The following is a 22,242-nucleotide window of genomic DNA, read 5'->3' on the forward strand; positions in this document are numbered from 1 at the left end:
GTTCTCTGTATATTTTATTTAATATAGGGGACAGCGCATATTAATAAACATTTCTGTCAATATGCCAGAGTTAGCCAAAGGGCTATTTTTAATCTGCAGTCCCTGGGTAGATGTTAAAATCACCCTAAAAGCTAAAAATAAAATTACATATTTACATAACATTACATACATATATTAAACAATGCATTCAATAAAATTAGCAGTTAACCTAAAAACCAATTGGTGATAAAACAAACCAAAATCAGACAAATTTAAGAACATACTCGCACATAAAAGACAAGACAGTAGCGAGGATCGGCGAGAGGTCTACTCAGTGTTGACAGCTTCTGGTTCTGGTTCTGTTTCTGTACAGGAATCTGGTTGGGCATTGAACTGGACAAACCAAACGGAAAAAACGACGGCTCAGTGGGAGGAGTCCGGTACTTCCGCTGCCCTCCGAAACACGGCGTGTTTGCTCCTCCCTCTTATGTTCAAAGGTCGGTACAGACGGAACAACCCCACCAAAGTCCTTCTAAAGTTTAGACATGTAAACATCAAAATATAATGTAAAACGTTCTAAACCGGCTTTTATTTCTTTGCTGTCTTCAGCCATTCGCTGACATTTTGGCGGCAGCAAATCCTCTTTTTCTTTTAAAACCGCAGAAGCTAAAGTCTGAATACCTTGTTGTAAAGATTTCCCTACATTTTTATGACTTCTTGCTATGAGGCAGTTTTCACCATCAATGATTTTAAAATAGATATTAAGTGAATGGGTAAGGCTCTTGTTGCTGGTATAAAATATGTCAGGACAAATATAAAATTATGCATTTAGGTCAATAAATTGCTATTTGACAGTTAGGTTTGCAAGTCCGACAGTAAATGGCGTATATACTTATACTTAAATATGGTAAAGGTTGTTAGTTGAAGTGCCTGTGAGCCAGAATGTTGATGAGTCCAATCAAAAGGTAGATGTTCATCACAAAGTCCTGTGTTTAAATGGATCCTGGGTGAACGTAAATGTCTGCATCAGTGACACATTCTTTAAAGCCACAAAACTACGTGTTTTTATTGTTATCCGCGTTGAGAAAAGCGGCGTTTGGAACGGTGAACAGTGGGTATGCACTGATATTCAGCACATTACTAATCTAAAGTTAGAACGGCACAAAGTTGCTTTTCTACGGGGTAAGAAACATATAAAGACAAAATTGAGCACAAATTAATAATTTGTGAAATCAAGAAGCTAAGTCGAAACTAAAGAAGGGTAACTGGCAGCCGACCGTAGCGGCAGTAAAAAGAAAAAGACAAAAAGAAGGAGAGTTGGATATTCTGATCCTACTGACGTTTTTTTCCCCCATTTAGTTTAGTTTTTTTTCTGCCGCTAAGGTTGGCTGCCAGTTAGCTCACTTTAGCTCCAAGTCAGCTTAACTGCATTTGCTTTCTGTTTCTTAGCAGAGCGCTATATTATGATCTGTTCTAATCTATTTTCAACAGTTATGGGTATAAGATTTAACATTCTATAAAGCTTTATCTTAGTTAGGCTTAGTAAATAAACCTCAATACAATATAATTTGAACAATCTGTGTTTTGTGACTCGACACATAGATTGGGTGCCTGTGACCCCGTGCCATATTTTTGAGTTATTACCAGGAGAAATTGTGTATTCAAGAAAAAAAAAGGCATCGAAATAAAAGACAAATTCTATTCAAACTAACATTTAAAGCGTAAAACTAAATGTAGTAGTGGTATCTTATTAATTTGTGCACATCTTTGTCTTCATGCATACATTTCTTATTGACAGTTTTCTTACCCCATATTTTCCACTTTGAAACAATCTTTTGATTGACGTTGATTGTGTAAACACCTCACTACTGTAAAGAGAAGCTTATAGCTTAAGGGGACTTTTCTCAACTGGTGTTGAAGGGTTAAGTGAAGGTGTAGCTCACCCCTAATTATCTTCTACAAACTATTTGATTTTTTAAAAGAGATTATTTCGTCAGTGTTTTTATTTTTTTATGTTTTGTACTTTTTTTTCTTTGGTTTTACTGACATTGTTTCTGTTAGTCAATTCACGTCCATAATTTAAGATTCCTTTAGTGTTTTTCTTTTTAAGCACAAAGTTTGTCTTCGTTCAGATAAAATGAAAACTGCTCTTGTGTTTTCCCGGGATATTTATCTGAGCGTTTTTCTCCTGAAATCTAATTAGCATCAGGGTAAAGTATTAGCTCGGATGCGGCTTCCCAGCTGTCTGTCGATGAATCGCACATTGTTTTGCAGAGAGTTGCTGCTCCTTCTGTCAACTCCTATCACAGCTCATTAGGAACACGGACACTTCCACACACTCTGTGTTTATACTCTTCTTTCTACTTTCTACTAGTAAAATACGCTAATTTTCAACTCCCTCTAATGTTTGTTTCCCAAAGCTTTGTGCTTGTTACAGTTTAACTCTTCCTCCGTAGTTTAAAAGTTCACAGAATGTTGTGTTTTGATATGTTGGCAGAAGTGTACATGTTGTGTAAAAGCTTGTAAGGAGAATCCCTCACTGGTCCTTCTTCACCTACAGGATTCATGGATCAGTCGACTGCCTCTCAGAGCTCTCCTCCTCGCGCTTCAGCCATCCCTTCAAAGGTCTGAACCAGCTGTTATTTTTTGTGTTGCCTCTGGGTTTTCCTCTGAAATCCATTCATTTGCATTTCTTTGTGTAAACTCTTGGAAATCAGGGACGATCCGCCGCAGTTTCAGCACATCAACAGCCATCGCTGCTCTGAAGGAGTCGAACAGAAAAAGTCCAATAAACAGGTGGGCTTTTTATTATTGTTAAGCAACTCTTCTAGCTAGTTTCATCATGTTCCAATGCCAAAATCAAACCTGTTTAAATAAAATAAAAAGGATTAAGCTCTTCTAATATTGATTGATGCTATTATAAACATGACTATTTCTTCAAACAAAACCGTTTAGAGACTCACTCAGTTCATCTTTAGATCTGTTTTAAAAGTGTTCCCTGTGGTCTTTTAATCATGATTATGCTGTTTTAGGCAAACTCAAAAAACCTGTGTAGTTTTCTAGGACATAGTTTCTGCAGAGCGGCAAGAGTTCATTAGAAATTCACCTCAGTTGTGAGCAACAACTGCCCCTGCCCCAATTTCCCTCCCCGTTTCTGAGAGCTCTCTGCTAGCTTACAGCCTCTCACAACCCCAAGACAACAGCAGTGCAACAAAAATGGTGAGCAATATTGGAGCTATCCAGCTGTACAGTTTTGAGCCAGAAAGCAGCTTAGGGTAAGGAAACCAAGACGAACATGGTCGTCCACACGTGGATGCATCAGAGCTGAGCAGTAAGATTGTAGCCTAACTAGTGTATTTTCCACATGACCGATACAATCCTTTTCAAACAGCATTGTTTGGTGTGCTCTTGATTCAGAATGATTTGAATACAGAAAAACAGTATTTTCCGCTCTATAAGGCACATTTCAAAGCATTACTTTTTTTTAAAAACAGCAGTGCAATTTTAAAATACGGAGCACCATAATCGAAGTGATTTTGACAGGAACAGCACGCTGTCAAAATGTCAACCTTTTGTTTTTTCTTACCAGTTGCTAACAAGGTTTGATGTTGATGTGAATATGCTAACGCACTGAATGTGTATGCATGATACTAAGAAGTTTGGCAGTTAGTGTAGTCATAGTAACACCTGCTTTAGCAATATTAGTCTGTTTTTATTATTATTATTATTTTATTGTGAATACTCTAATGCGGCTAATACTAACAATTTTTAGAGGTAGCTATGTTCTAATCATTACGTGAAGTATGTCACTTGATAGACATGCAGAATGGCCAATCAAGCGTCGTCTGAGACATGCGTAACTGCACATGCGTGGTTAACAACACGTTCTGCCCGCCATCAGAAAGCCTCTGTTGGCCCTATTGCGCTAGTGGAGTTTTTTTCCTCCTTCTCTTCAAAAAGGCGCGAGTGTTCAGTGTCAGACTCCCAACCATGCATCTACTTGCAAATGTGCCTTCTTTTTTTCTCCACTGGGCCGAGGTCAGTCACTCAAGCAGAATCTAGAACAGAATGGGCACGCAACATTTTTTGCTGTGGGCACAACTAGTAATGCACAGATCTGATTCAACAAGTTGTTGAAGCCATTTAATATAAATTAATTTAAATAGTTGTCTGATTCACCTAAAAATGTACTTTTCATAAGTCTGTATGTTTAAGCTTGAGAATTTCATATTATATTATATTTTATACATAAATGTAGTGCTCAGCATAAATGAGTACACCCCACTGGATTTGTCAGAAAAACCTATAGTGTCCTTTCTGAATCAACATTTCCTGTGAAACATTTTACTACAAAATACACCTACAAAGGTGGCCATTGATTGCAAACAAGTGCATTTTTTAATAAAGAAAAGTCCTTCCCATTTCATGCTATCAGCAATGGCTCCCCATGAAAAAGAAATGTCACAAAATCTGAGAAAGGAAATTATTTATCTGCACAAAAAAGGTGAGGGCTACAAGATCAGCAGCAAAGCTTTACATATCAGTCAAAATCCTATTGCAAAAGTGATCCAAAACTGTAAGAAAGATGGACGTGCAACCATCTTACAGAGACGATCATCTCGACAGGTGAGTCCTCTGATGACAAGGGTTCAAGAAAATCACCATGAAGGTTCACTGCAGTTAGCTGAAGCAGTAGAAAAAGCCAACTAGTGTGACTGTTTTACACTGCAGAGGAATGGCATGCATGATTATCATCCACAAAGGAAGCCTCTGCTAAAGCCCATGCACTAAAAAGCACGCCTAGATTTTGCTACGGCCCATGCTGAAAAAGATGAAGACTACTGGGTCTCAATACTCTGGAGTGAAGAGACAAAGATCACCGTTAATAGAACTAATGGTTTTAAAACTGTACGGCGTCGCAAAGGTGATGATTTCAAAGAAAAATGCATGGTGGTGGCAGTGTCCTGATGTGGGGCTGCATGGGTGCTGCTGCTCAACTGACAATCACTCACCATCCGGCATCCAGGCTCTAAAAGAGGTTCTTCTTGAAGAATGGAAAAAGGTAGATGTTGCAATATGTGGCCAACTTGTTCATTCCATGCCTAGAAGAATTGGTGCTGTCCTAAAATATCACAGAGCTCATACAAAATACTAGATGATTCACACTTGTGCTATCCTATGACCCCCCCCTTCCATTGACGTGTTCTCCCTACCATGACAAAGGTGGATAAAGGTGGAAAGATTTCATGTAATCCATGGACACCAGTGAAGATCACAAATCATTGAAGAATAAAGGTTCAGAGCACTGTCTAGTGCAGAGGTGGGCACTGAGGGCCGCATTCCTGCATGTTTTCCAGCATACCCTACTCTGGCATGTTCTAATTGGCTGGACACACCTGAACCAGGTAATCAGCCATGAGTAGGGCAAGACTATCTGGAAATCATGCAGACACACCGGCCCTCGAGGCCTGGAATTGCCCACCCCTGGTCTAGTGGGTCTAGATGACCCAACTCCCAATGGTAAAGTGCCTAGGATAGCACAAGGGTCACATTAGTACTTTTTAAAGGGGGTGTAGTTGTTTATGCTGAGCACTGTACATACATTTATATATATATATATATTTTAGGCCTGCACAATATACCGCAAATTTATCGTTATCGCGACATTAAGCTGTGCAATATGCATACCGCAAAAGACAGCGAAAATCGCAATAAATGGTTACCTTAAATGTGCTAAAACAATCTCATGGCAGCTTGAAATATTGAACAAATGAAATAAATCCCTTTATGCATTTAACCAATCGGAAGGACCCGTTCACGTTGTTGATCAATCAGATGAGCCCTTTTATGTTAGATGTTTGCCTCCTACGTCGACGAGGGTCATTTGGAGTATCATTTGTAAACTGTTGCAGTGAAATGGAGATGATGTTTTTGGTTGTTTTGCTATTTGTTTATATACCGTGAATTATATCGTTATCGCAATATTAATCACCAATATCGCATATCGTGCAGCCCTAATATATATATATATATATATATATAACATTTATAATTATATATATATATATATATATATATATATATATATATATATATATAACATTTATAATATAGGTAGATTTTTTGTCCTACAGTTACTGTGAACACCGTTAATAATCAGAATCAGAAGTACTTTAGTGATCCCACATGTGGGAAACTTGTGCGTTACACTAGCATTGTAATCTTAAAAGAAAGTAGAATAATATATAAATAAAATTTTTGTAAAAAAATAAGTTGGTATAATTTAAAAACTATTTAGAAACAGTACAGGCAAAAATGTGCAAAAGTTATCTATTACACTGTGAGTTATTGTAAAGTGTTATTGTATTGGGTAGGAAGGCTTTCTGGTATCGGACAGTTTTTGTCTGAGCCTCTTAGAGAAGAAGCTGTTTGTCCAGAACAGGGTGGAGAGGATGGCCTGGGTCGTCCATGGTGGATCAATAAAGTCTGACTGATGGACTCCTTTGTCTTATTCAATGTGCCTTATAGTTCTGTGCGCATTATTTATGACATCATTTTTGTCTTTTTTGTGTGTTCTTTCACCAAAACAAAAGGAACCACTCCAATCCTCTTCGTCGGCGCTCCAACCACCTCAGCGGGGGCAGCGGTGGGATCAGCAGAGGGTCCAGCCCCTTACTGTCTGATGGACAGGTGCGCCTCAGACTGGGCATGCAGGTCTTCTTGAACAGTGCAAATGACATGGCATTCATCCGTTACTTTGGCACTGCTGACTTCGCTCCGGGCCTCTGGTTGGGTCTGGAACTAAGAAGCCCGAAAGGTAAAAACGACGGCTCTGTGGGCGGCCGGCGTTACTTCACATGTCGGCCCGGCTACGGTGTCCTGGTCCGTCCCAGCAGAGTCACGTATCGGGGGATTAACGGTTCACGTCTGGTGAATGATGGCCGCTGAGGCCTTTTTCAACTTGATGCTTAAGTTTTCTCTTTTTTCCTCAATTCTTTGGTTCTTTTCTTTCTGAGGCTTCAGTCACAGAATATTTGCTTATTAGACCTAAAAGATGTTGAAGCACTTTAAAGTCAAAGAAGAATTGGTATGCAGGATTGGCACAGTCTTCAGAAACTAAGATGCACTACTTTCAATCTGATTGCAATAAAATCATCCTTATGACAGATTTAGAAAAATTTAACGTTATAATATTTCTGTAGTTGAAGTAAATTGTATTAAATTGTATTTTCATTAAATAAAAACTGCACACTGGTTGGTTTCCAGCTTGAGGATGTAAAGAAACCTGAGTCACTACTGGGTTTTATATTCTGCTTTAATGTGGAGAAAAAAAGGTTGATGAGGACCAGACCATGTCAACACAAAGCAGCATTAATCTGATCAGCAAGACTATAGAAATAATTCCTAACCATCGCAAGTCTGATTCCAGTAGTCCAGGAATAAAGCTAATAATCAGATTATGGAGGTTCCTGTAAAGAACCACTGCGAACATCTTTAGATCTATTTTCCCTGTTGTTTTTTAATTAGGATTTTGCCGTTTGTAGCCAAAATCCAAAAACCTGGGTCGTTTTCTAGGACATAATTTCTGCAGAACGGCAGGAGTTCATTAGAAATTCACCTCTGAGCTGTGGGCGGACCGTTGACGCTCAGCAACTCAGATCACCTCCCCTTCCTTGTTACTGAGAGCTTAGTTTCAAGCTGTCCTGCTGGCTTACAGCCCCCAACACCCCCACTTAACAGTAGCGGTGCAACAAAAATGGTGAACAATAGAAGAGCTATCCATGGAGAGCTATTCTTTATTTATGTCATCCATCATCAGAAAAATGTCAGAAGAGTATGGAAAGACTTGAGGGTAAAAAAAATAACCTGAAACATTCAAACGTTTTCTTTTTAAATGTATATGTTTCTTCATTTGATAAAGGAAAAGTATATGTTAAAAGAATAAAAAAAGATTATATTCTGTTTATTTTGTGTCTTTTTTATTTGTTCCCTGTGGATTTCTCCAGGTTTTTTTTGCTGATGGTGTCAAAGCTGTGGAAGCTCTGTCTGAAGGAACCATTGCTATTTTGTCAGTAGCCTGTGCACACAGATTAGAATTTGAGTGGGATTGGCACACTTTATTATTTGTTTTCTTGGAAATAAATCCTGCACCTTGTTACATGTTACTATTTGATCCAGGGAGAAGTCAAATATTAAGGTTTTGCGTTAAGTAAACAGTAATAACTGTAGAATAAACTGGTGCAGAAGATGGGATTGTGCAGCTGATGGTGATGGAGGGCTTTTAGGGCCAAAGAGCCTATGTGAAATCACAGAAGGTTTATAAGATGGAAACAGTTTTAAAGGGAAAAACTATGTGTCTCTCATCCAAAACTGAGAAAAACCTTTCATGGATGAAAATGTTAAATTCACACTTACATTCTGTAAGCGATTGTAAACGATTGTCTACATGCAGCTGGAAGAGGAACGAGGTGAACAAAGATCAGTTCTTGGTAGCTGTCAATCTTGATAAAGTTCTAAGATCAAATGTTCTTCCGAAGGAAGAACATTTATCCTTTACTGTAAAACATTTGTGACAAACGTCTGCCTCCCTGAAGAGAAAGAGCTTTGTGTTGAGGTCAGACCATGCAGCCTGGAGTTCCAGGAGAAGAACAAATATGAGTTTAATAGTAAGATTCTTTTTTTAGTGCAAACCATTAATTATGAACTGTAATGAACTTTTCTAATGTATTTATTTTTAATCTAACCTAATACTTGCTGTGAAAAGACTCATTTTGAGGTATTTTCATTGAAATTTATGGCATTGAGGAACAGTAAAAGATTGAAATACAAGTAAAGTGTCTCATCAAGGTTTTATTTAGATTTTAGCCAACTTCCAACCTCAAACAATAAAGAAAAAAAAAGTGCTCTGATTTTCCTTTCCACAATAGATGATAGTTATTGATTAAAAATGAGATTGACTCGGATTAGAAAATAACACAAATTTGCAATTATTCACGATTAATGAATTAGAAAATTTGACACCCCTATATTTTGAGCATTTTAAGTAAAATGGAACCATCCTAATCCAGAATGTACCAACTCAGCGTACTGTGGTTCAGTGAGATGTTTCAGGCTCATTTTGCTGTTGACTGAGTTTAAAGTCATTTCATTATATAAAAGAAGAAAATGATTCACAAATGGAATGACAATCTAAAGTTATGAACCCACAAAGTTTGGGAAGTCTTTTGATACCACTAGATGGTAGATGAAATGGCCTAAATAAATGTTGCGAAACAAAATCTGAACTGATCTTTAAAAAAAAAAATATTAAAGTTTAGAGTTGAGAGTTGAGATGGAACTTCTGGGGGACGTAATGAAGACTTTCTTTAGACCTAATGTGCTCAGACCTTTGGTTGGTGTGAGAATAATTTAGCAGCGAGCTTGAAAACCTTTACAGTGTAAATTTTTTCGGGGTTGTGAAAGATGCTGTCCATGTCGGCATGAAGCTTTGGCATCTGGAGACACTGATATGAACTATAAATCAAATTATGTCACAGGTATGAATAATTTAAAGCTGGGAATATGTTTGAAATGAGGGTATATCTCTGCAGCGCAGCTCATCAAGTTTTCAATATTTACCACTTTGAGATGGAAAGAAGCAAAAAAGACGGGCGGGCCTCTCAAAAGTTTATCAGAAAGAGATCAAAATAAAGCTGAGATGCTCTGTTTTAGCTTTGGCCTCCTGCCTGGCTGGATTGAGGAATGCATTTCTAAAAGTGAAACAATTAACTGGAAGAAACCCTTAGACACTAGTCCTCTTGGTGCACTAGGGCCTCTTCAGCTGTATAGTCTGCAAAGCTGAGCCCTGATGGGAGACAAATGATCCCACTATGACCATGTGGAAAGATTAGTCTGCTTTCTGCATGACGCTGAGCACAGCTGGAGCAGCTGGCACCTGAGCAACGCAGTTTGCTATCTTTATCCAAATACATGTTGGCAGCTGCACAAGCTTCTGCCTTTGCACACAACAGTTTGGGGATAATCCTGTCAAATCTCCATTCACCCCACCAGGGCTTATGCACAATAATGACTGGCTCACCGCACATAATCCTGTTTATTACATGACTGTCTTAGCAAAATGAGCTGCACTGGTTCACACAGAATATATATTGTGAAAGGTTTATCAGTTGTATCATTTGCTTAATGCAGAATGCAATACAAAGCTCAGATAGTCTCCCTGGATGGTATAAGTTTAGCCCCCAATATCACAGTTAGGAACCTTGGGGTTTTATTTGACCAGGATTTATCATTTACCCTTGTACTATCTTAGATGACCCCCCCCCCCCCCCCCCTTACATTGAGGTGTTCTCCCTACCACGACAAAGGTGGATAAAGGTGGAAAGATTTCATGTAATCCATGGACACCAGTGAAGATCACAAATCATTGAAGAAAAAAGGTTCAGAGCACTGTCTAGTGGGTCTAGATGACCCAACTCCCAATGTTAAAGTGCCTAGGATAGCACAAGGGTTACGGCTCACAAATCTCAGGCATGTAGAACTGCCTTTTTCCACCTGTGGAATATTGCTAAGATTGTGTCAGTGAAGACTCTCATTCATCCAGGTTGGTTCCATCGTAGTAGGTTTAGGGGCTGTCATCGAGACTTGGTTTTAAAGTTAGAAGATGTTTCACCTCTTATCCAAGAGGCTTTGTCAATTCTGAATTAGCTGGTCGAAGAGCTGGTATATATGCGCTCATGGGGGAGGAGTCAGCCCTGAAACTGTATGGTATTGTCAACTTAGACTACATGGTTTCGGGTCGTTAAGAGTCCTTTGTCCTCAGCTGGGGGTTGGGGAGCCAGTGACTCCCTCCCCAAAATGGTCATCTCTTTCAGAGGTTAACGACCCAAGTGGAACTGGTTTGGTTTGTTTAGGTTTCAAAACACTGCCGTAGATAGATGGAAGAATAAACTTGAGACCACATTCTTATTAAGAGGAGGATAAACCTTCTCGAGTTCTTTCTCGAAAATTTGTGTCGAGTTTTTTCTCGTCATGGCGACATTAATCTCGTTATGACGTGAAAAAACTCGTCACATTGGCCAGAATTCTTTTTTCCTCACCGTGGCCCTAAAACTCCATCGTACGTATAAGTATAAGAAAGTAAGTGGATTTTATGTTTGTTGTTTTATTTTTATTTTTGTGGATGTTAATAAAGCAAGGAAAACGACTGCAAGTGGATGACATCCTTTTTTCCCCCCATTTCTTTTGCGCACTTCCACCATTTTGTTTTGTTTTGCTTTTTTCTTGTGGAGAACATGCGTCAGCCACAGGTTCTCGCCCTGAAAGGTTTATTGGAAACCTACACATGGACTGGCCCCATCCTATATTAAGGACCTCATAGTCTCTTACCATCCAATCAGAACACTTCACTCACTAAATGCAGGACTGCTTGTGGTTCCTAGAATTAGTAAAAGTACGGTTGGAGGTAGAGCGTTTAGCCACCAAGCCCCTGTTTTATCGAATAAACTCCCAGCTCATGTAAGAGAGGCCGACTCAGTTTCTACATTCAAAGTTAGACTGAAAACATTCCTCTTTGGACAGGCTTATTATCAGACTAGCTAGTATTCAGAGATTATTTAACTTAATGTTAATGTGTTTAAATTAAACTTAATAACAATAACTATTTGTTTTAAAAGGCTGCTAGAAGTTGAAGCTGGGGTAGCTATGGTGCACTGGGGTTCTGTCCTCTTTTCTCATCTACTTCTACCCTTCCTCTTTTCTCTATTCTAGACCATCATTTATCATTTAGTTCTCCATGCTTCTGTTGGGTGCAGTGATTCATGTACTGTCCCTCTTTTCCTCTCCCCTCCTGGGGAGTGGGAGTGCTTCCAGACTCCAGTTGGCTCATCCGTGCTCCTGTTCCTGACCGAGTACCTCGCCTTTGCTCCTGCTCCTACACCTGGCTGTGGTTCCTGTCTCAGGCTCGACTCGCGCCCCTGGCTGTCCCCCCCAACCACAGCTGGATGAAGCTCGTCTGCTTGACTTTATATATGTAGTTGTAGATTTAGATAAGTTAATTCTTCTCTAAGACTTCTGGTAAATTGCCTGTCCGTCCTGGGGGAGGATCCCTCCTTCATGTGGGCACCCCTGAGGTTTCTTCGTTTTTTTCCCCTGAATCCGATTTTTTTTTGAGTTTTTCTTTACAGAGAAGGGGGGTCTAAGGGCAGGGATGCCAGTATAGCTTAGTCAGTTTGTTAGTTCAATTTAGTATTTTCCTATAGAATTCTATGTATTCATGGTCCTTTTGATTTTATGTTTCACTTTTTCAATTACCGATATGAAGCCCATCGAGACGACTGTTGTTGTGAATTTGGGCTATACAAATAAAATTGAATTGAATTAAAGACTTTGTAAATAATCTTCCTTTGAAATAAAACATGGTTTCACCATTTTATCCTATGATGTGTTTTCCAAAGAAATGTCATAAATAAAATACACGTCATCTTTTTTTTGGCATTTAACACTGAATCTTTTCTATTTACCTTGTTAAAATAACACCAGTACATTTGTGATATCACAAAAATAACTATTTAAACAGCATTTTTTCATCAACTCCTGATTCACCATTATTTGAGTAAATAAATACAGAGAAACAGTTTTAATCTTAATTTTTCTACTTATATTAAAAACACCAAAAACATAAATTTTTACTGAAGTGGGTCATTGGTTTGGTTCAGCGTGCTGAAGGTCGACGGATTCTCTGTATTACCAAAATGTTTGTATTTGATCATTTATTAAATGTTATTTATCGTGTGTTTTCCATATTTTGTGGAGCTTGATGTTCTCCCGAATAATGGTACACACACAATGGGGATGGGGATGTGTGTTCATGTGTATTCTTGAAGGTTTGTTTAGCCCATGATGTTCACACTGGAGAAGCAGGGAGTGGCTTCTTCTGTTTGATCTTTTTCTACTGTTTACTAATGCATGTCAACCACCTACAGTTGGAGGCTTGGTGTGAAATGTTGAAGCGGTTCAAATCTTGTGAATCTTGCTCCAGGCTTCTTCTTTCACAGCTCTATTATGATATATGAAAGACTTAGTGTCCTGGAACTCTAGCCGGGCAAAAACTGCAACTATTAATTTCTCCTTCATGATTAATATTTTTTAAGAACCAGAAAAAAAGGGCACAGAATTCAGAGAATGACTGAAGTGGGCTCAGGTGTTGAAATAAATAGGCTGCTTTGGAGATAATTTAGCTTCCAAGTCAGAATAACGCGTTAAAGAGTGGAGGTGTATTTGTAGAGCCGTTGAGGAGGGTTCAGTGTCATCCCATAACCAAAGAGATTTCATGTTGGATGCAGTCACTTGCAATATGACCTGTGTTTGCTTGCATACTGACTCATTAAACGGCTTGCTAAGTGTCAGCTTTTGAATGAAAAGAGAAACACTTTCGGCAGAAGTGGCATAGTCACAGACCAACACTGTTGCTGATTACCAGACAGCCTGATGTTGTAATGAATGGTCTAATCAGAGAGCCGTGATGATCAAAAGTAAACCTAAAATTAGAGAACGCCTTACGATGCTGGCTGCAGCTCTCACTCAAAGATGATTATTGCATTTAAATTAAACTTAATAAAAACTATTTGTTTGAGTCAGATCACGTCCAGCAGCCATCTAAGCCTCATCCTGACCTTGGCCACCTCGCCCGCCTGAGAAGTTTTGTGTTGATGACAGGATTCTAGTTAAGCTAGTTAAGCTAAAGAAGATCCACCTCATTCACAGGTACACTGGATTGTTACTCTACACACCTTTATCAAATAAGCCTTTACCATTAACCAAAAGCTTAAAAGCCCACCTTACCCTCAACCAATCACAATCCAGAAAATCACATAGTCTGATTTCTAAAGAATTAATTTGCAAATTAAAAAATAAGTATTTGGTCACCTACAAACAAGCTTTTTTTTTCTGGCTCTCACAGGCCTATAATAGGTAAGCAGCTTGGTGTGAAGAAATCAGCTGTGGGAGCAATTATTTGGAAATGGAAGACATTGTCAGCAGAAGCTAGCAGAAGAGAATAAACGACTACACTGATACTGGAATCTCCCTTGATCTGGGGCTCCCCACAAGATCTCACTCTGTGGGGTCAAAAATGATCACAGTGAGCAAAAGTCCCAGGACCACATGCTACCATCAGTAACATACTCTGCCGCCATGCAGGGTATTCCGTCTGGAATACCAGACGGTGAGAACCCGGGGCTCTCGCGGGCCATATAAAATGCTACGGGGGGCCACATTTGGCCCGCTGGCCTTGAGTTTGACACGTGCAGTAGAGGATTGGGAGAATGTCCTATGGTCAGATTAGAGCAAACTAGAACTTTTTGGTAGGAACTTCACTCGTCGTGTTTGGAGGAGCAAGAATGCTGAGTTGAATCGAAAGAAGACCCTACCTACTGTAAAGCATAGGGGTGGAAACATCATGCTTTGGGGCTATTTTTCAACAAAGGCTCTACCTCCAAATGTACTTTTAGAAATTTTGGAACCACGAGCAGTCCTGCATTTTGTGAGCAAAGTGTTCTGCTTTGTTGGTAAGGCACTATGAGATCTTTGAAACAGGATGGGTCATATCATTTCAGGCCTTATAGGTTAGCAGGAGGATTTTGAACTTGACTCTAGATTCGACTGGGAGCCAATGAAGTGAAGCTAACACAGGAGTAGTGTATTCTCTACTCCTGTAGTGTATTCTTTAGCTTTGGTTATGGAGCTAGTTTCTGCATTTTGAACAAGTTGAAGAATTTTTTTAAGAACTCTTAGGACACGCTGCTAGCAAAGAGCTACAGTAATCCAGCCTAGACGTAACAAATGCATGGATGAGATTTTCAGCATCACTTTTAGAATACATATTTGTGGTCTTAGCAGGGGTGGACCATGCATTCCACACCTGGGCCTTCAGTACTGTCACATCTGAATCACTCTGCCCCTTATTTACCATTTTACGATGCAGAAATGAGCTTTGCATTGCATACTGAAAATTCCCGTAGCCACAATAAATGCCTCTTAATAAACTGAATAAACCAAACAGTAAACAAATCTCGGTTTGCAACGACATCAAATTATGAAAATTACAGCATAGATTTGGAATATTATTTATTATGATATTTATCATTTCATTCATCAAAAAATCGGATTATTTGAAGATAAAATCCATCCCCCTCTCTATCCTCAAAAACAGTTTCATTACTCTGTTATGTAGATTTTCACGCTTCAGTTCCATCAAAAAAGTCCTTTTTTATTCCATCAAGGCCAGTGCTGAGAGCTGAGTCTGTCCAGTTGTGTTCTGATGTAGGTTTTAATTCACTTACGAGCCAAAAATGTTCCCTCGACAGACACAGTGGACAGGGGGATGGTCAGCACTCAGATTTTCTGATGAAGGAAGTCAAGGAGATCAGTGGGAGCTTTTCCTGCAAAATCATCTATACATTACAGTCAGCTCTGTTTTTAACTGAGACAGATCAAAAAGTGTTCCGTGGCTCTGTGTCAAACTGTCAAGGCTGCATGTGGGACCTTTCTCCTGTGTTCCTGAAACTTTTGTCCAATCAGAACGTCTGAATACTGTGACGTTGCCTAAGCCTGCTAGAGGGCCCTGCTGACATCAACTCAAAATCTGATTGGTTGAAGGAAATTAATGTCCGGCATTGATTTTGCATTACAGGGCTTTCACAAGGGATAATGAAGGCCTCTTTAACTTTGACCCTGCCAGGCAACAGCTAAAATGCAGTTGGTTAAATGCTCCAATATGAAAATACAGAGGTGGACAAAATAGTTGGTACCCCTCAGATAAAGAAAGAAAGTCCACAATGCTCACTGAAATGACTTGAAATGTTCAAAAGTAACAATAAATTAAACTTTATTGAAAATGTAATAATCTAAATCAGCCTTTACTTTTGAGTTGTTGATTAACAGAATTATTTAAAAAAACAAACTAATGAAATAGGGCTAGACAAAAATGATGGTACCTCCATAAAAGACTGAGAACTAATTGTCCAGGGGGTCATGATGAACTCAGGTATGTCCTGTCTGCCTATTTAAAAGGAGACAAATAGTCACTTTGCTGTTTGGTGAAAAGGTGTGAACCACACTGAACATGGACAACAGAAAGCAAAGGAGAAAATTGTCCCAGGACATTAGAAACAAAATTATAGATAAACATGGTAAAGGTAAAGGCTATAAAACCATCTCTAAGCAGCTTGGAGTTCCTGTGACCACAGTGGCACATATTATTCAGAAGTTTAAGACCCACGGGACAGAAGCCAACCTCCCTGGACGATGGAAGAGGAAAATGGATGACAAGTGGAGGAGACGGATAGTTGGAACTGTATCCAAAGAGCCCAGAACAACCTCCAAAGACATTAAAGGAGAACTCCTAGATCAAGGTACATCAGTGTCAGATCGCACCATTCCTGGTTGTTTGAGCCAGAGTGGACTTCATGGGAGACGACCAAGGAGGACACCACTGTTGAAAGGAAATCCTAAAAAAGCCAGACTGGAATTTGCACAAATGCATGTTGACAAGCCACAAAGCTTCTGGGAAAATGTCCTTTGGACAGATGAGACCAAACTGGAGCTTTTGGTGAGGCACATCAGCTCTGTGTTGGTAGACTCAAAAATGAAGCATCCAACCAAAAGAACACTGTCCCTACTGTGAAACATGGAGGAGGCTCAGTTCTGTTTTGGGGCTGCTTTGCTGCATCTGCCACAGGGGGTCTTGAAGTTGTGCAAGGTCAAATGAAATCTCTAGATTATCAAGGCATTTGGATAGAAATGTGCTGCGTAGTGTCAGAAAGCTTGGTGTCAGTCGCAGGTCATGGGTCTTCCAACAGGACAACGATCCAAAACACACAGCCATTAACACCCAAGAATGGCTGAGAGAAAAGCGTTGGACTATTCTGAAGTGGCCTTCTATCAGCCACTGTATGTTATGGAAAGACTGACTTTTGCAATAAGGTAAAATGGGTCTAATATATTGGACCTATTAGACCAGACCTACTTTAATTTGAATAAAATACTTCTCTACTACAAGATAACAGATAATGTGTTTTTTTTATTTATCTATTTTTTTAAAGGGAAGAGTGTGATTGACAGCTGTTCTGTTCTTTTGTTCATATAAAAGAGAGGGGAAAAGGAAGAGTACAAAATGATTATCATAAACACGCATTCTGATTTACTGACTGAAAATATAAATGATGTAAAACTATGTGTAACTTAGAAACAATGTAACAGGGATGTAAATGGTGATATTCCTTGTCAAAAAATATAAAAAAAATTTTTTTTAATCTGTTGGCAAAAAGCAGAGTTAAGATTTTAAAACCGTTATTTAAAAGTGTTATGGGATGCCAGTTATCAAGGGGCAGAAGATCCTTTTTAGGTTTTGGTGTAACCCTTGTTCTATCCTAGGCACTTTAACGTTGGGAGTGGGGTCATCTAGACCCACTAAACAGTGCTCTGAACCTTTTTTCTTCAATGATTTGTGATCTTCACTGGTGTCCATGGATTACATGAAATCTTTCCACCTTTATCCACCTTTGTCATGGTAGGGAGAACACATCAATGGAAGGGGGGGGTCATCTAAGATAGCACAAGGGTAAAAAAGGAAAAAAATGTTTTTCATGGAAATGCCTTTGTAGGTCGTTGTTTGAATTACTGCTTTGCATCGAGTAATTTGTTGATGTCATTTACATCAAGTTTGTGCAAAACAAAAAATAGAAAAGTAAGGAAAGAAAATAAAACTTTTGCTGAAAGAGATTTGTCAACTATGTGAATTATAAAGTAATTTATTAATTTTGGTGAACGTGTCATGAAGGGCAATGTACAGCTATTATCAGACCCATAATACAATACTTTATAATTACAACATTTACAGGTGCAGTTGGGGGAATGCAGTTTACCACAGGCATTGAAGACAAAGCAAAACCGTTCCTTGAATGTTGCTCGTTTGATTGCTTACAGGACTGTGTTCTGTCCTGGTCACTGAACCTCATGTCAGGGCTCATCTCATGGGCAGACAGCGATGGCAAACACTATGAAGCAAGAGCAAAAGAATATCCATCATGTGAATGGGAGAAGCAGACATTGGACGCGGACTGGTGAGAACAATTTGCTAAGTTCAGACTAGTTTCCTTCACAGATGGGAGCAGATTCTTTTTATTTTCAAGGGCTTCACACTGGAGTTTCACAACATCCATCCTGGAATAGAAAATACAAAATATGCTAATTTGAAGGGTTGTTTTAAAACTTGATCCTGCAAACATCCACAATTCCAGATCAAAAAAATGTCAAAATAATTGATCTACAACAGGGGTAGGCAAACTTTTTGACCCGTTAGCCACAAAGGGCAGAAGACCAACAGCAGATGTGGAGCAGAAAGAATTAACATGGCATCTGGACAAAACCATACTTTAGTTTGATTGATATTTTTTTGATAGATATATTTCAAACAAAACATTTTGGAGTTTTTATTCAAAAATCGTGACTTTTGTTCTCATTTTAGAGCCAATTGCACTGATTGAACGCAAACTTAGAAAAATGCTTCACTCAGGTGGTGTTATAATGATCAGAAAAAATGACTGTCCGATTCAGAAAACCCATAAATGTAAGACAAACAACATATCTTCCATCATCACATGAATTCAAAAAGCGATTCTGCAACTAAATGAGGGGGTCTGAACCCCGAGGCTCCGGAGCCACGTAAACCACTTTTACCCCTCCGTAGTGGCTCTTTGGCTGAAGAAAAACAAAATTATAGTAAATTCTAAAAGTAAGGACCACTTAATTAGCAATGTTTTGATAAAGATTAGTTAAGTTTATAAAGTTACTGCTGAGTTGGTTTCTGGTTTTGATCAGGAAAAAATATTCCAAAATGGCTCTTTAACTGCCAAAGGTTGCAGACCCCTGACATAAACAAAGATCAGTCAATCATCCTAGGGGAGATACCAGAATACATGGCAAATAATCCATTACTAAGGATTACTAATATAATTTATTCTGGTTTGGTGGCCCAGAATAATTACTGTATTTTCTGGAGCATAAACTGCACTGAATTATGACTTGCACAAGCAACACAATGCAAACAAATCATATATAAGTTACTCTGTTAATGCATGTAGGAGAAGCTTCCGTGAGGTTTTTTAGACTTGTTGCTACACGGAAGCTTTGAGTGTATATCTCACTTACGATGCATGGAAGACACAGATGGCATTAGTAAGTGATCAGGTTTATCTATTTTGAAGGGCTCTACAACAGCATCTCCATCTCTGGGTTCATGAGATCCTTCAGTTTTTTTATTTTTACGGCAGGAGCTGCGTCTGAGTAACAGTGCTTTCAGCGGTACTTACATGTCTCTGTCACCCAATTTGATAACTTGCTGTCACACATTAGTCAGAGAAAGCAAAAAATGAAAAAAAGAATAACGATGTTATTGTGAGAAAAATGTCAAAAAGTATAACGCTCAGGAGGAGAACCATCAGATTCTCTTCCAAGTTTGTTTTAGATGGCACCTCTTCTTCGTTGCTGTTCTTGCCAATGCTGAAACAGAAAGCTAAGGACCCTCTAGCAGTTGTTAGTGGGAAACAACCGCTGAAGGACAACTAGTTGTTAGTGAAATATAACAAAATATTTAAGCCAACATTTCATTTAAAAAAAAATCACATATAGGTTGCTTCTGAGCACAAGTCCCACACCTGGCCAAAATATGCACAAAAAATTCAGCAACTTATCCTCTGAAAAATATGGTAGTTTAATGGACCACACATGGCCTCTGGGCCATAGTTTGCCCCCCCCCTGATGTACAGCCATGGAGAGAGGGAGAACTTAGTCCGGCTTTCCCTCTTTCAAAGCCTCTGACAGAAAACAAAAGAAGCTATCAAGATTTTCATCCAAGCGAACACTGAACCCCCAAAGCTGCAGAGGGCCTCCAGCTGTCTTCTGAACTCCATTTATCTGTTCACTTTGACTTTTAGGACAAAAACGGATGACCTGTAACCTGAGTCACAGCTATTCTGCCAGTTTCTCCCTCTGAAGACAGAAAAAACTGTAACAACTTAAACCAGTGCATAATATGGAAATTGATTTGTATTACAAGTGGCATGTTCTTTAATAATTTATAATGCCACTTCCAGATAATAAATAAACAAATGAATAAATAAACGAGTAGGCAAGCAAACATCAACAAACACATTTTCCCAGTATTTCTTTTTCTTTTTTCTGTTTTTTTTTAAATATAAATGTCTTATCCAGCGTCTGGTTTGAAGATATTCTGGAAAAATAGTTTTGTACACGCTGTGCCCCCCTAAGTCAGAGGGTTCTCACAATGGAGCCAACACATGAAGCTGGCAGGTTGACGTTTCTGTCTGTTTTCAGTCTGGCAGAAATAAGAAGGTTAAATCATCTTGATGGTCTTTTCAAATAGATGAGACAGAGAGGGGTTTGTACTCCTCTTCCTCAGTTCTAATCCCTCCAGCGCTTTAAAAAATACACATTTTTTAGCTTAAAAACTTTCTTTCCTTGATGTCTTCCCAAAGCTTTTTCATGTGATGAAGTGTCTGATGGGGTCTGAAAGGTGTTCAAAGTGATCAGAGGGTGATAAAGAAGAAAATGTTTTCTGTCCAATTTTTTTCCTGAACAGATGGCGCTGAAGAACGATCTGCATGTGGCGTGTGGGCTAAAGCACCGTGGCATTGTGGCCCTCCATCCTGGGGAGCCTGGAGTCCTGCACGGTCCCCATGGTAACCAGGAGGGGGCGGCTGTCCTCTGACATTCCCAACCGAGGCAAAGACATTGGAGGAGGACCAGAGGACCCCCTTTGGTGGGCCGCTGCAGGGGGCATGGGTGTGCCTTGCTGTGATGAGGGGGGGTTGCTGTTAGCGTGGGTTGCCTCCATCGGCAGAGTGTGCTCCTGGTAGCCGTATCCGATGTTCCCACACGGGAAACGTCTCAGTCTATAGAGGGGGACTGGAGCCAGGGCAGTTGAGTCTAAAAGCAGAGGTGACTGTGCAACAGGTGGAGGGGGTGGAGGTAAGAGTGGCCTGTGAAGAGCCTGTTGCTGCTGCTGATGGTGCAGCAGCTGCATCTGATGCTGAAACTGCTTGTGCTGGTGCTGCAGACCTAGCACCCCCGCCACCTCAGACACCGTCCGGCTTACGTGCTCCTGCCCCTCACCGGGCACCCTACCACTAGTTCCTCCGGCTCCTCCCACCCCCGCCTGCCGCTGATGCTGCTGCTTCATCTGCTGCTGCAGGAACCAGGAGCCGTAGGTGGGATTCCAGAGACTGGTGTTCTTCCCGTTGGGGCCCTCCTTTTCTTGGGGTTGGCCCTGCATGAAGGCAAGGTTGATGTGTCCCCCTTCTGGGTTTGGCTGGGTAGCAACGTGAAGTCCCTTGGCAGTGAGTGTGGAGGGGGCCACAGAGGTGACTGTGTTGGTGGTAGTCATGGCAACAGAGGTTTGTGTGTGGGGCTGCTGGTGCTGGTGGGGGCAGGGTTGGGGCAGAGAGGACATCTGTGCTTTGACCTCCGACGCAGCGCTCATCACTGCGTGGTGCTCCCCTTCCCTCCTCTCCTCAGATGGATACGATGGTGGTGGAGGAAGTGGAGCCACCCCAGCAGGCACCTGGGAATTTACCAGCACAGCCGGCACTGCAGGGTCATCCGTGCACATGGCGACACGCTCCTCCTCCTCGGGGAGTGGTCCGTACTCAACAGGCAGAGGCGTGTTCACAACATCGGGATCCTGAGTATTCAAACACACATAAACATTATCATTTTTCACAGTAATAAATCTGGGAAATATTTGGCAAATCAACTCAAAATAAACAAAGAGAAGACAACTATTTCATCAGTCATAGACCTAACAGGAAATGCAACACATGATCCAGCTGCAATAAATTCAGTTTTTAAAAACTTTTACCAATCTCTCTACTCATCCCAAATTAATCCTTCTGACAACGACATCAACAGTTTTCTCAATAGCATAGATTTGCCTAGACCAACAGAGGAACAAATCACAGCCCTGGAGTCCCCTTTTACTAAAGAAGAGCTGCATAAAGCATTAACCAACATGCCTAGTAAAAAAGCCCCAGGACCGGACGGCTTCCCAGCAGAATTTTATAAAGAGTTTTGGCAAATCTTAGCTCCCATTTTTCTCAGAATGACAATAGAAATTAAGGACAACAATTATCTACCTCCAAATATGAATTCTGCTAATATAATCTTACTTCTGAAACCTGGGAAAGATCC

At 40.0% G+C, this 22,242-nt stretch overlaps 2 protein-coding genes across 7 annotated transcripts in view; one reads left to right on the top strand and one right to left on the bottom strand.

The window, feature by feature from the left end:
• Positions 1 to 7,945, top strand: part of LOC101171960 (CAP-Gly domain-containing linker protein 4) — a 55,642-nt gene extending 47,697 nt beyond the window's left edge. For all 4 annotated transcript variants that reach the window (XR_013653101.1, XM_023951820.2, XM_078940531.1 and 1 more), the window contains 4 exons: positions 353 to 476; positions 2,540 to 2,604; positions 2,697 to 2,775; positions 6,573 to 7,945. Coding sequence is in view for 3 of the 4 variants with exons in the window: in XM_023951820.2 (XP_023807588.1) it covers positions 353 to 476; positions 2,540 to 2,604; positions 2,697 to 2,775; positions 6,573 to 6,927 (623 nt within the window). In the remaining variant the exon portion in view is untranslated. The remainder of the gene's footprint in view (positions 1 to 352; positions 477 to 2,539; positions 2,605 to 2,696; positions 2,776 to 6,572) is intronic.
• Positions 7,946 to 17,770: 9,825 nt separating this feature from the next.
• The window catches only part of alk (ALK receptor tyrosine kinase), a 705,488-nt gene continuing 701,016 nt past the window's right edge, over positions 17,771 to 22,242 (bottom strand). For all 3 annotated transcript variants that reach the window (XM_023951462.2, XM_023951461.2, XM_078940523.1), the window contains exon 29: positions 17,771 to 21,736. In XM_023951462.2, coding sequence (XP_023807230.1) covers positions 20,672 to 21,736 — 1,065 coding nt within the window. In that variant the 3' untranslated portion in view covers positions 17,771 to 20,671. The remainder of the gene's footprint in view (positions 21,737 to 22,242) is intronic.

Source organism: Oryzias latipes, chromosome 22, assembly GCF_053564925.1.
Source record: "Oryzias latipes strain Hd-rR chromosome 22, Olatipes_Hd-rR_3.1".
NCBI classification, from domain to species: Eukaryota; Metazoa; Chordata; class Actinopteri; order Beloniformes; family Adrianichthyidae; genus Oryzias; species Oryzias latipes.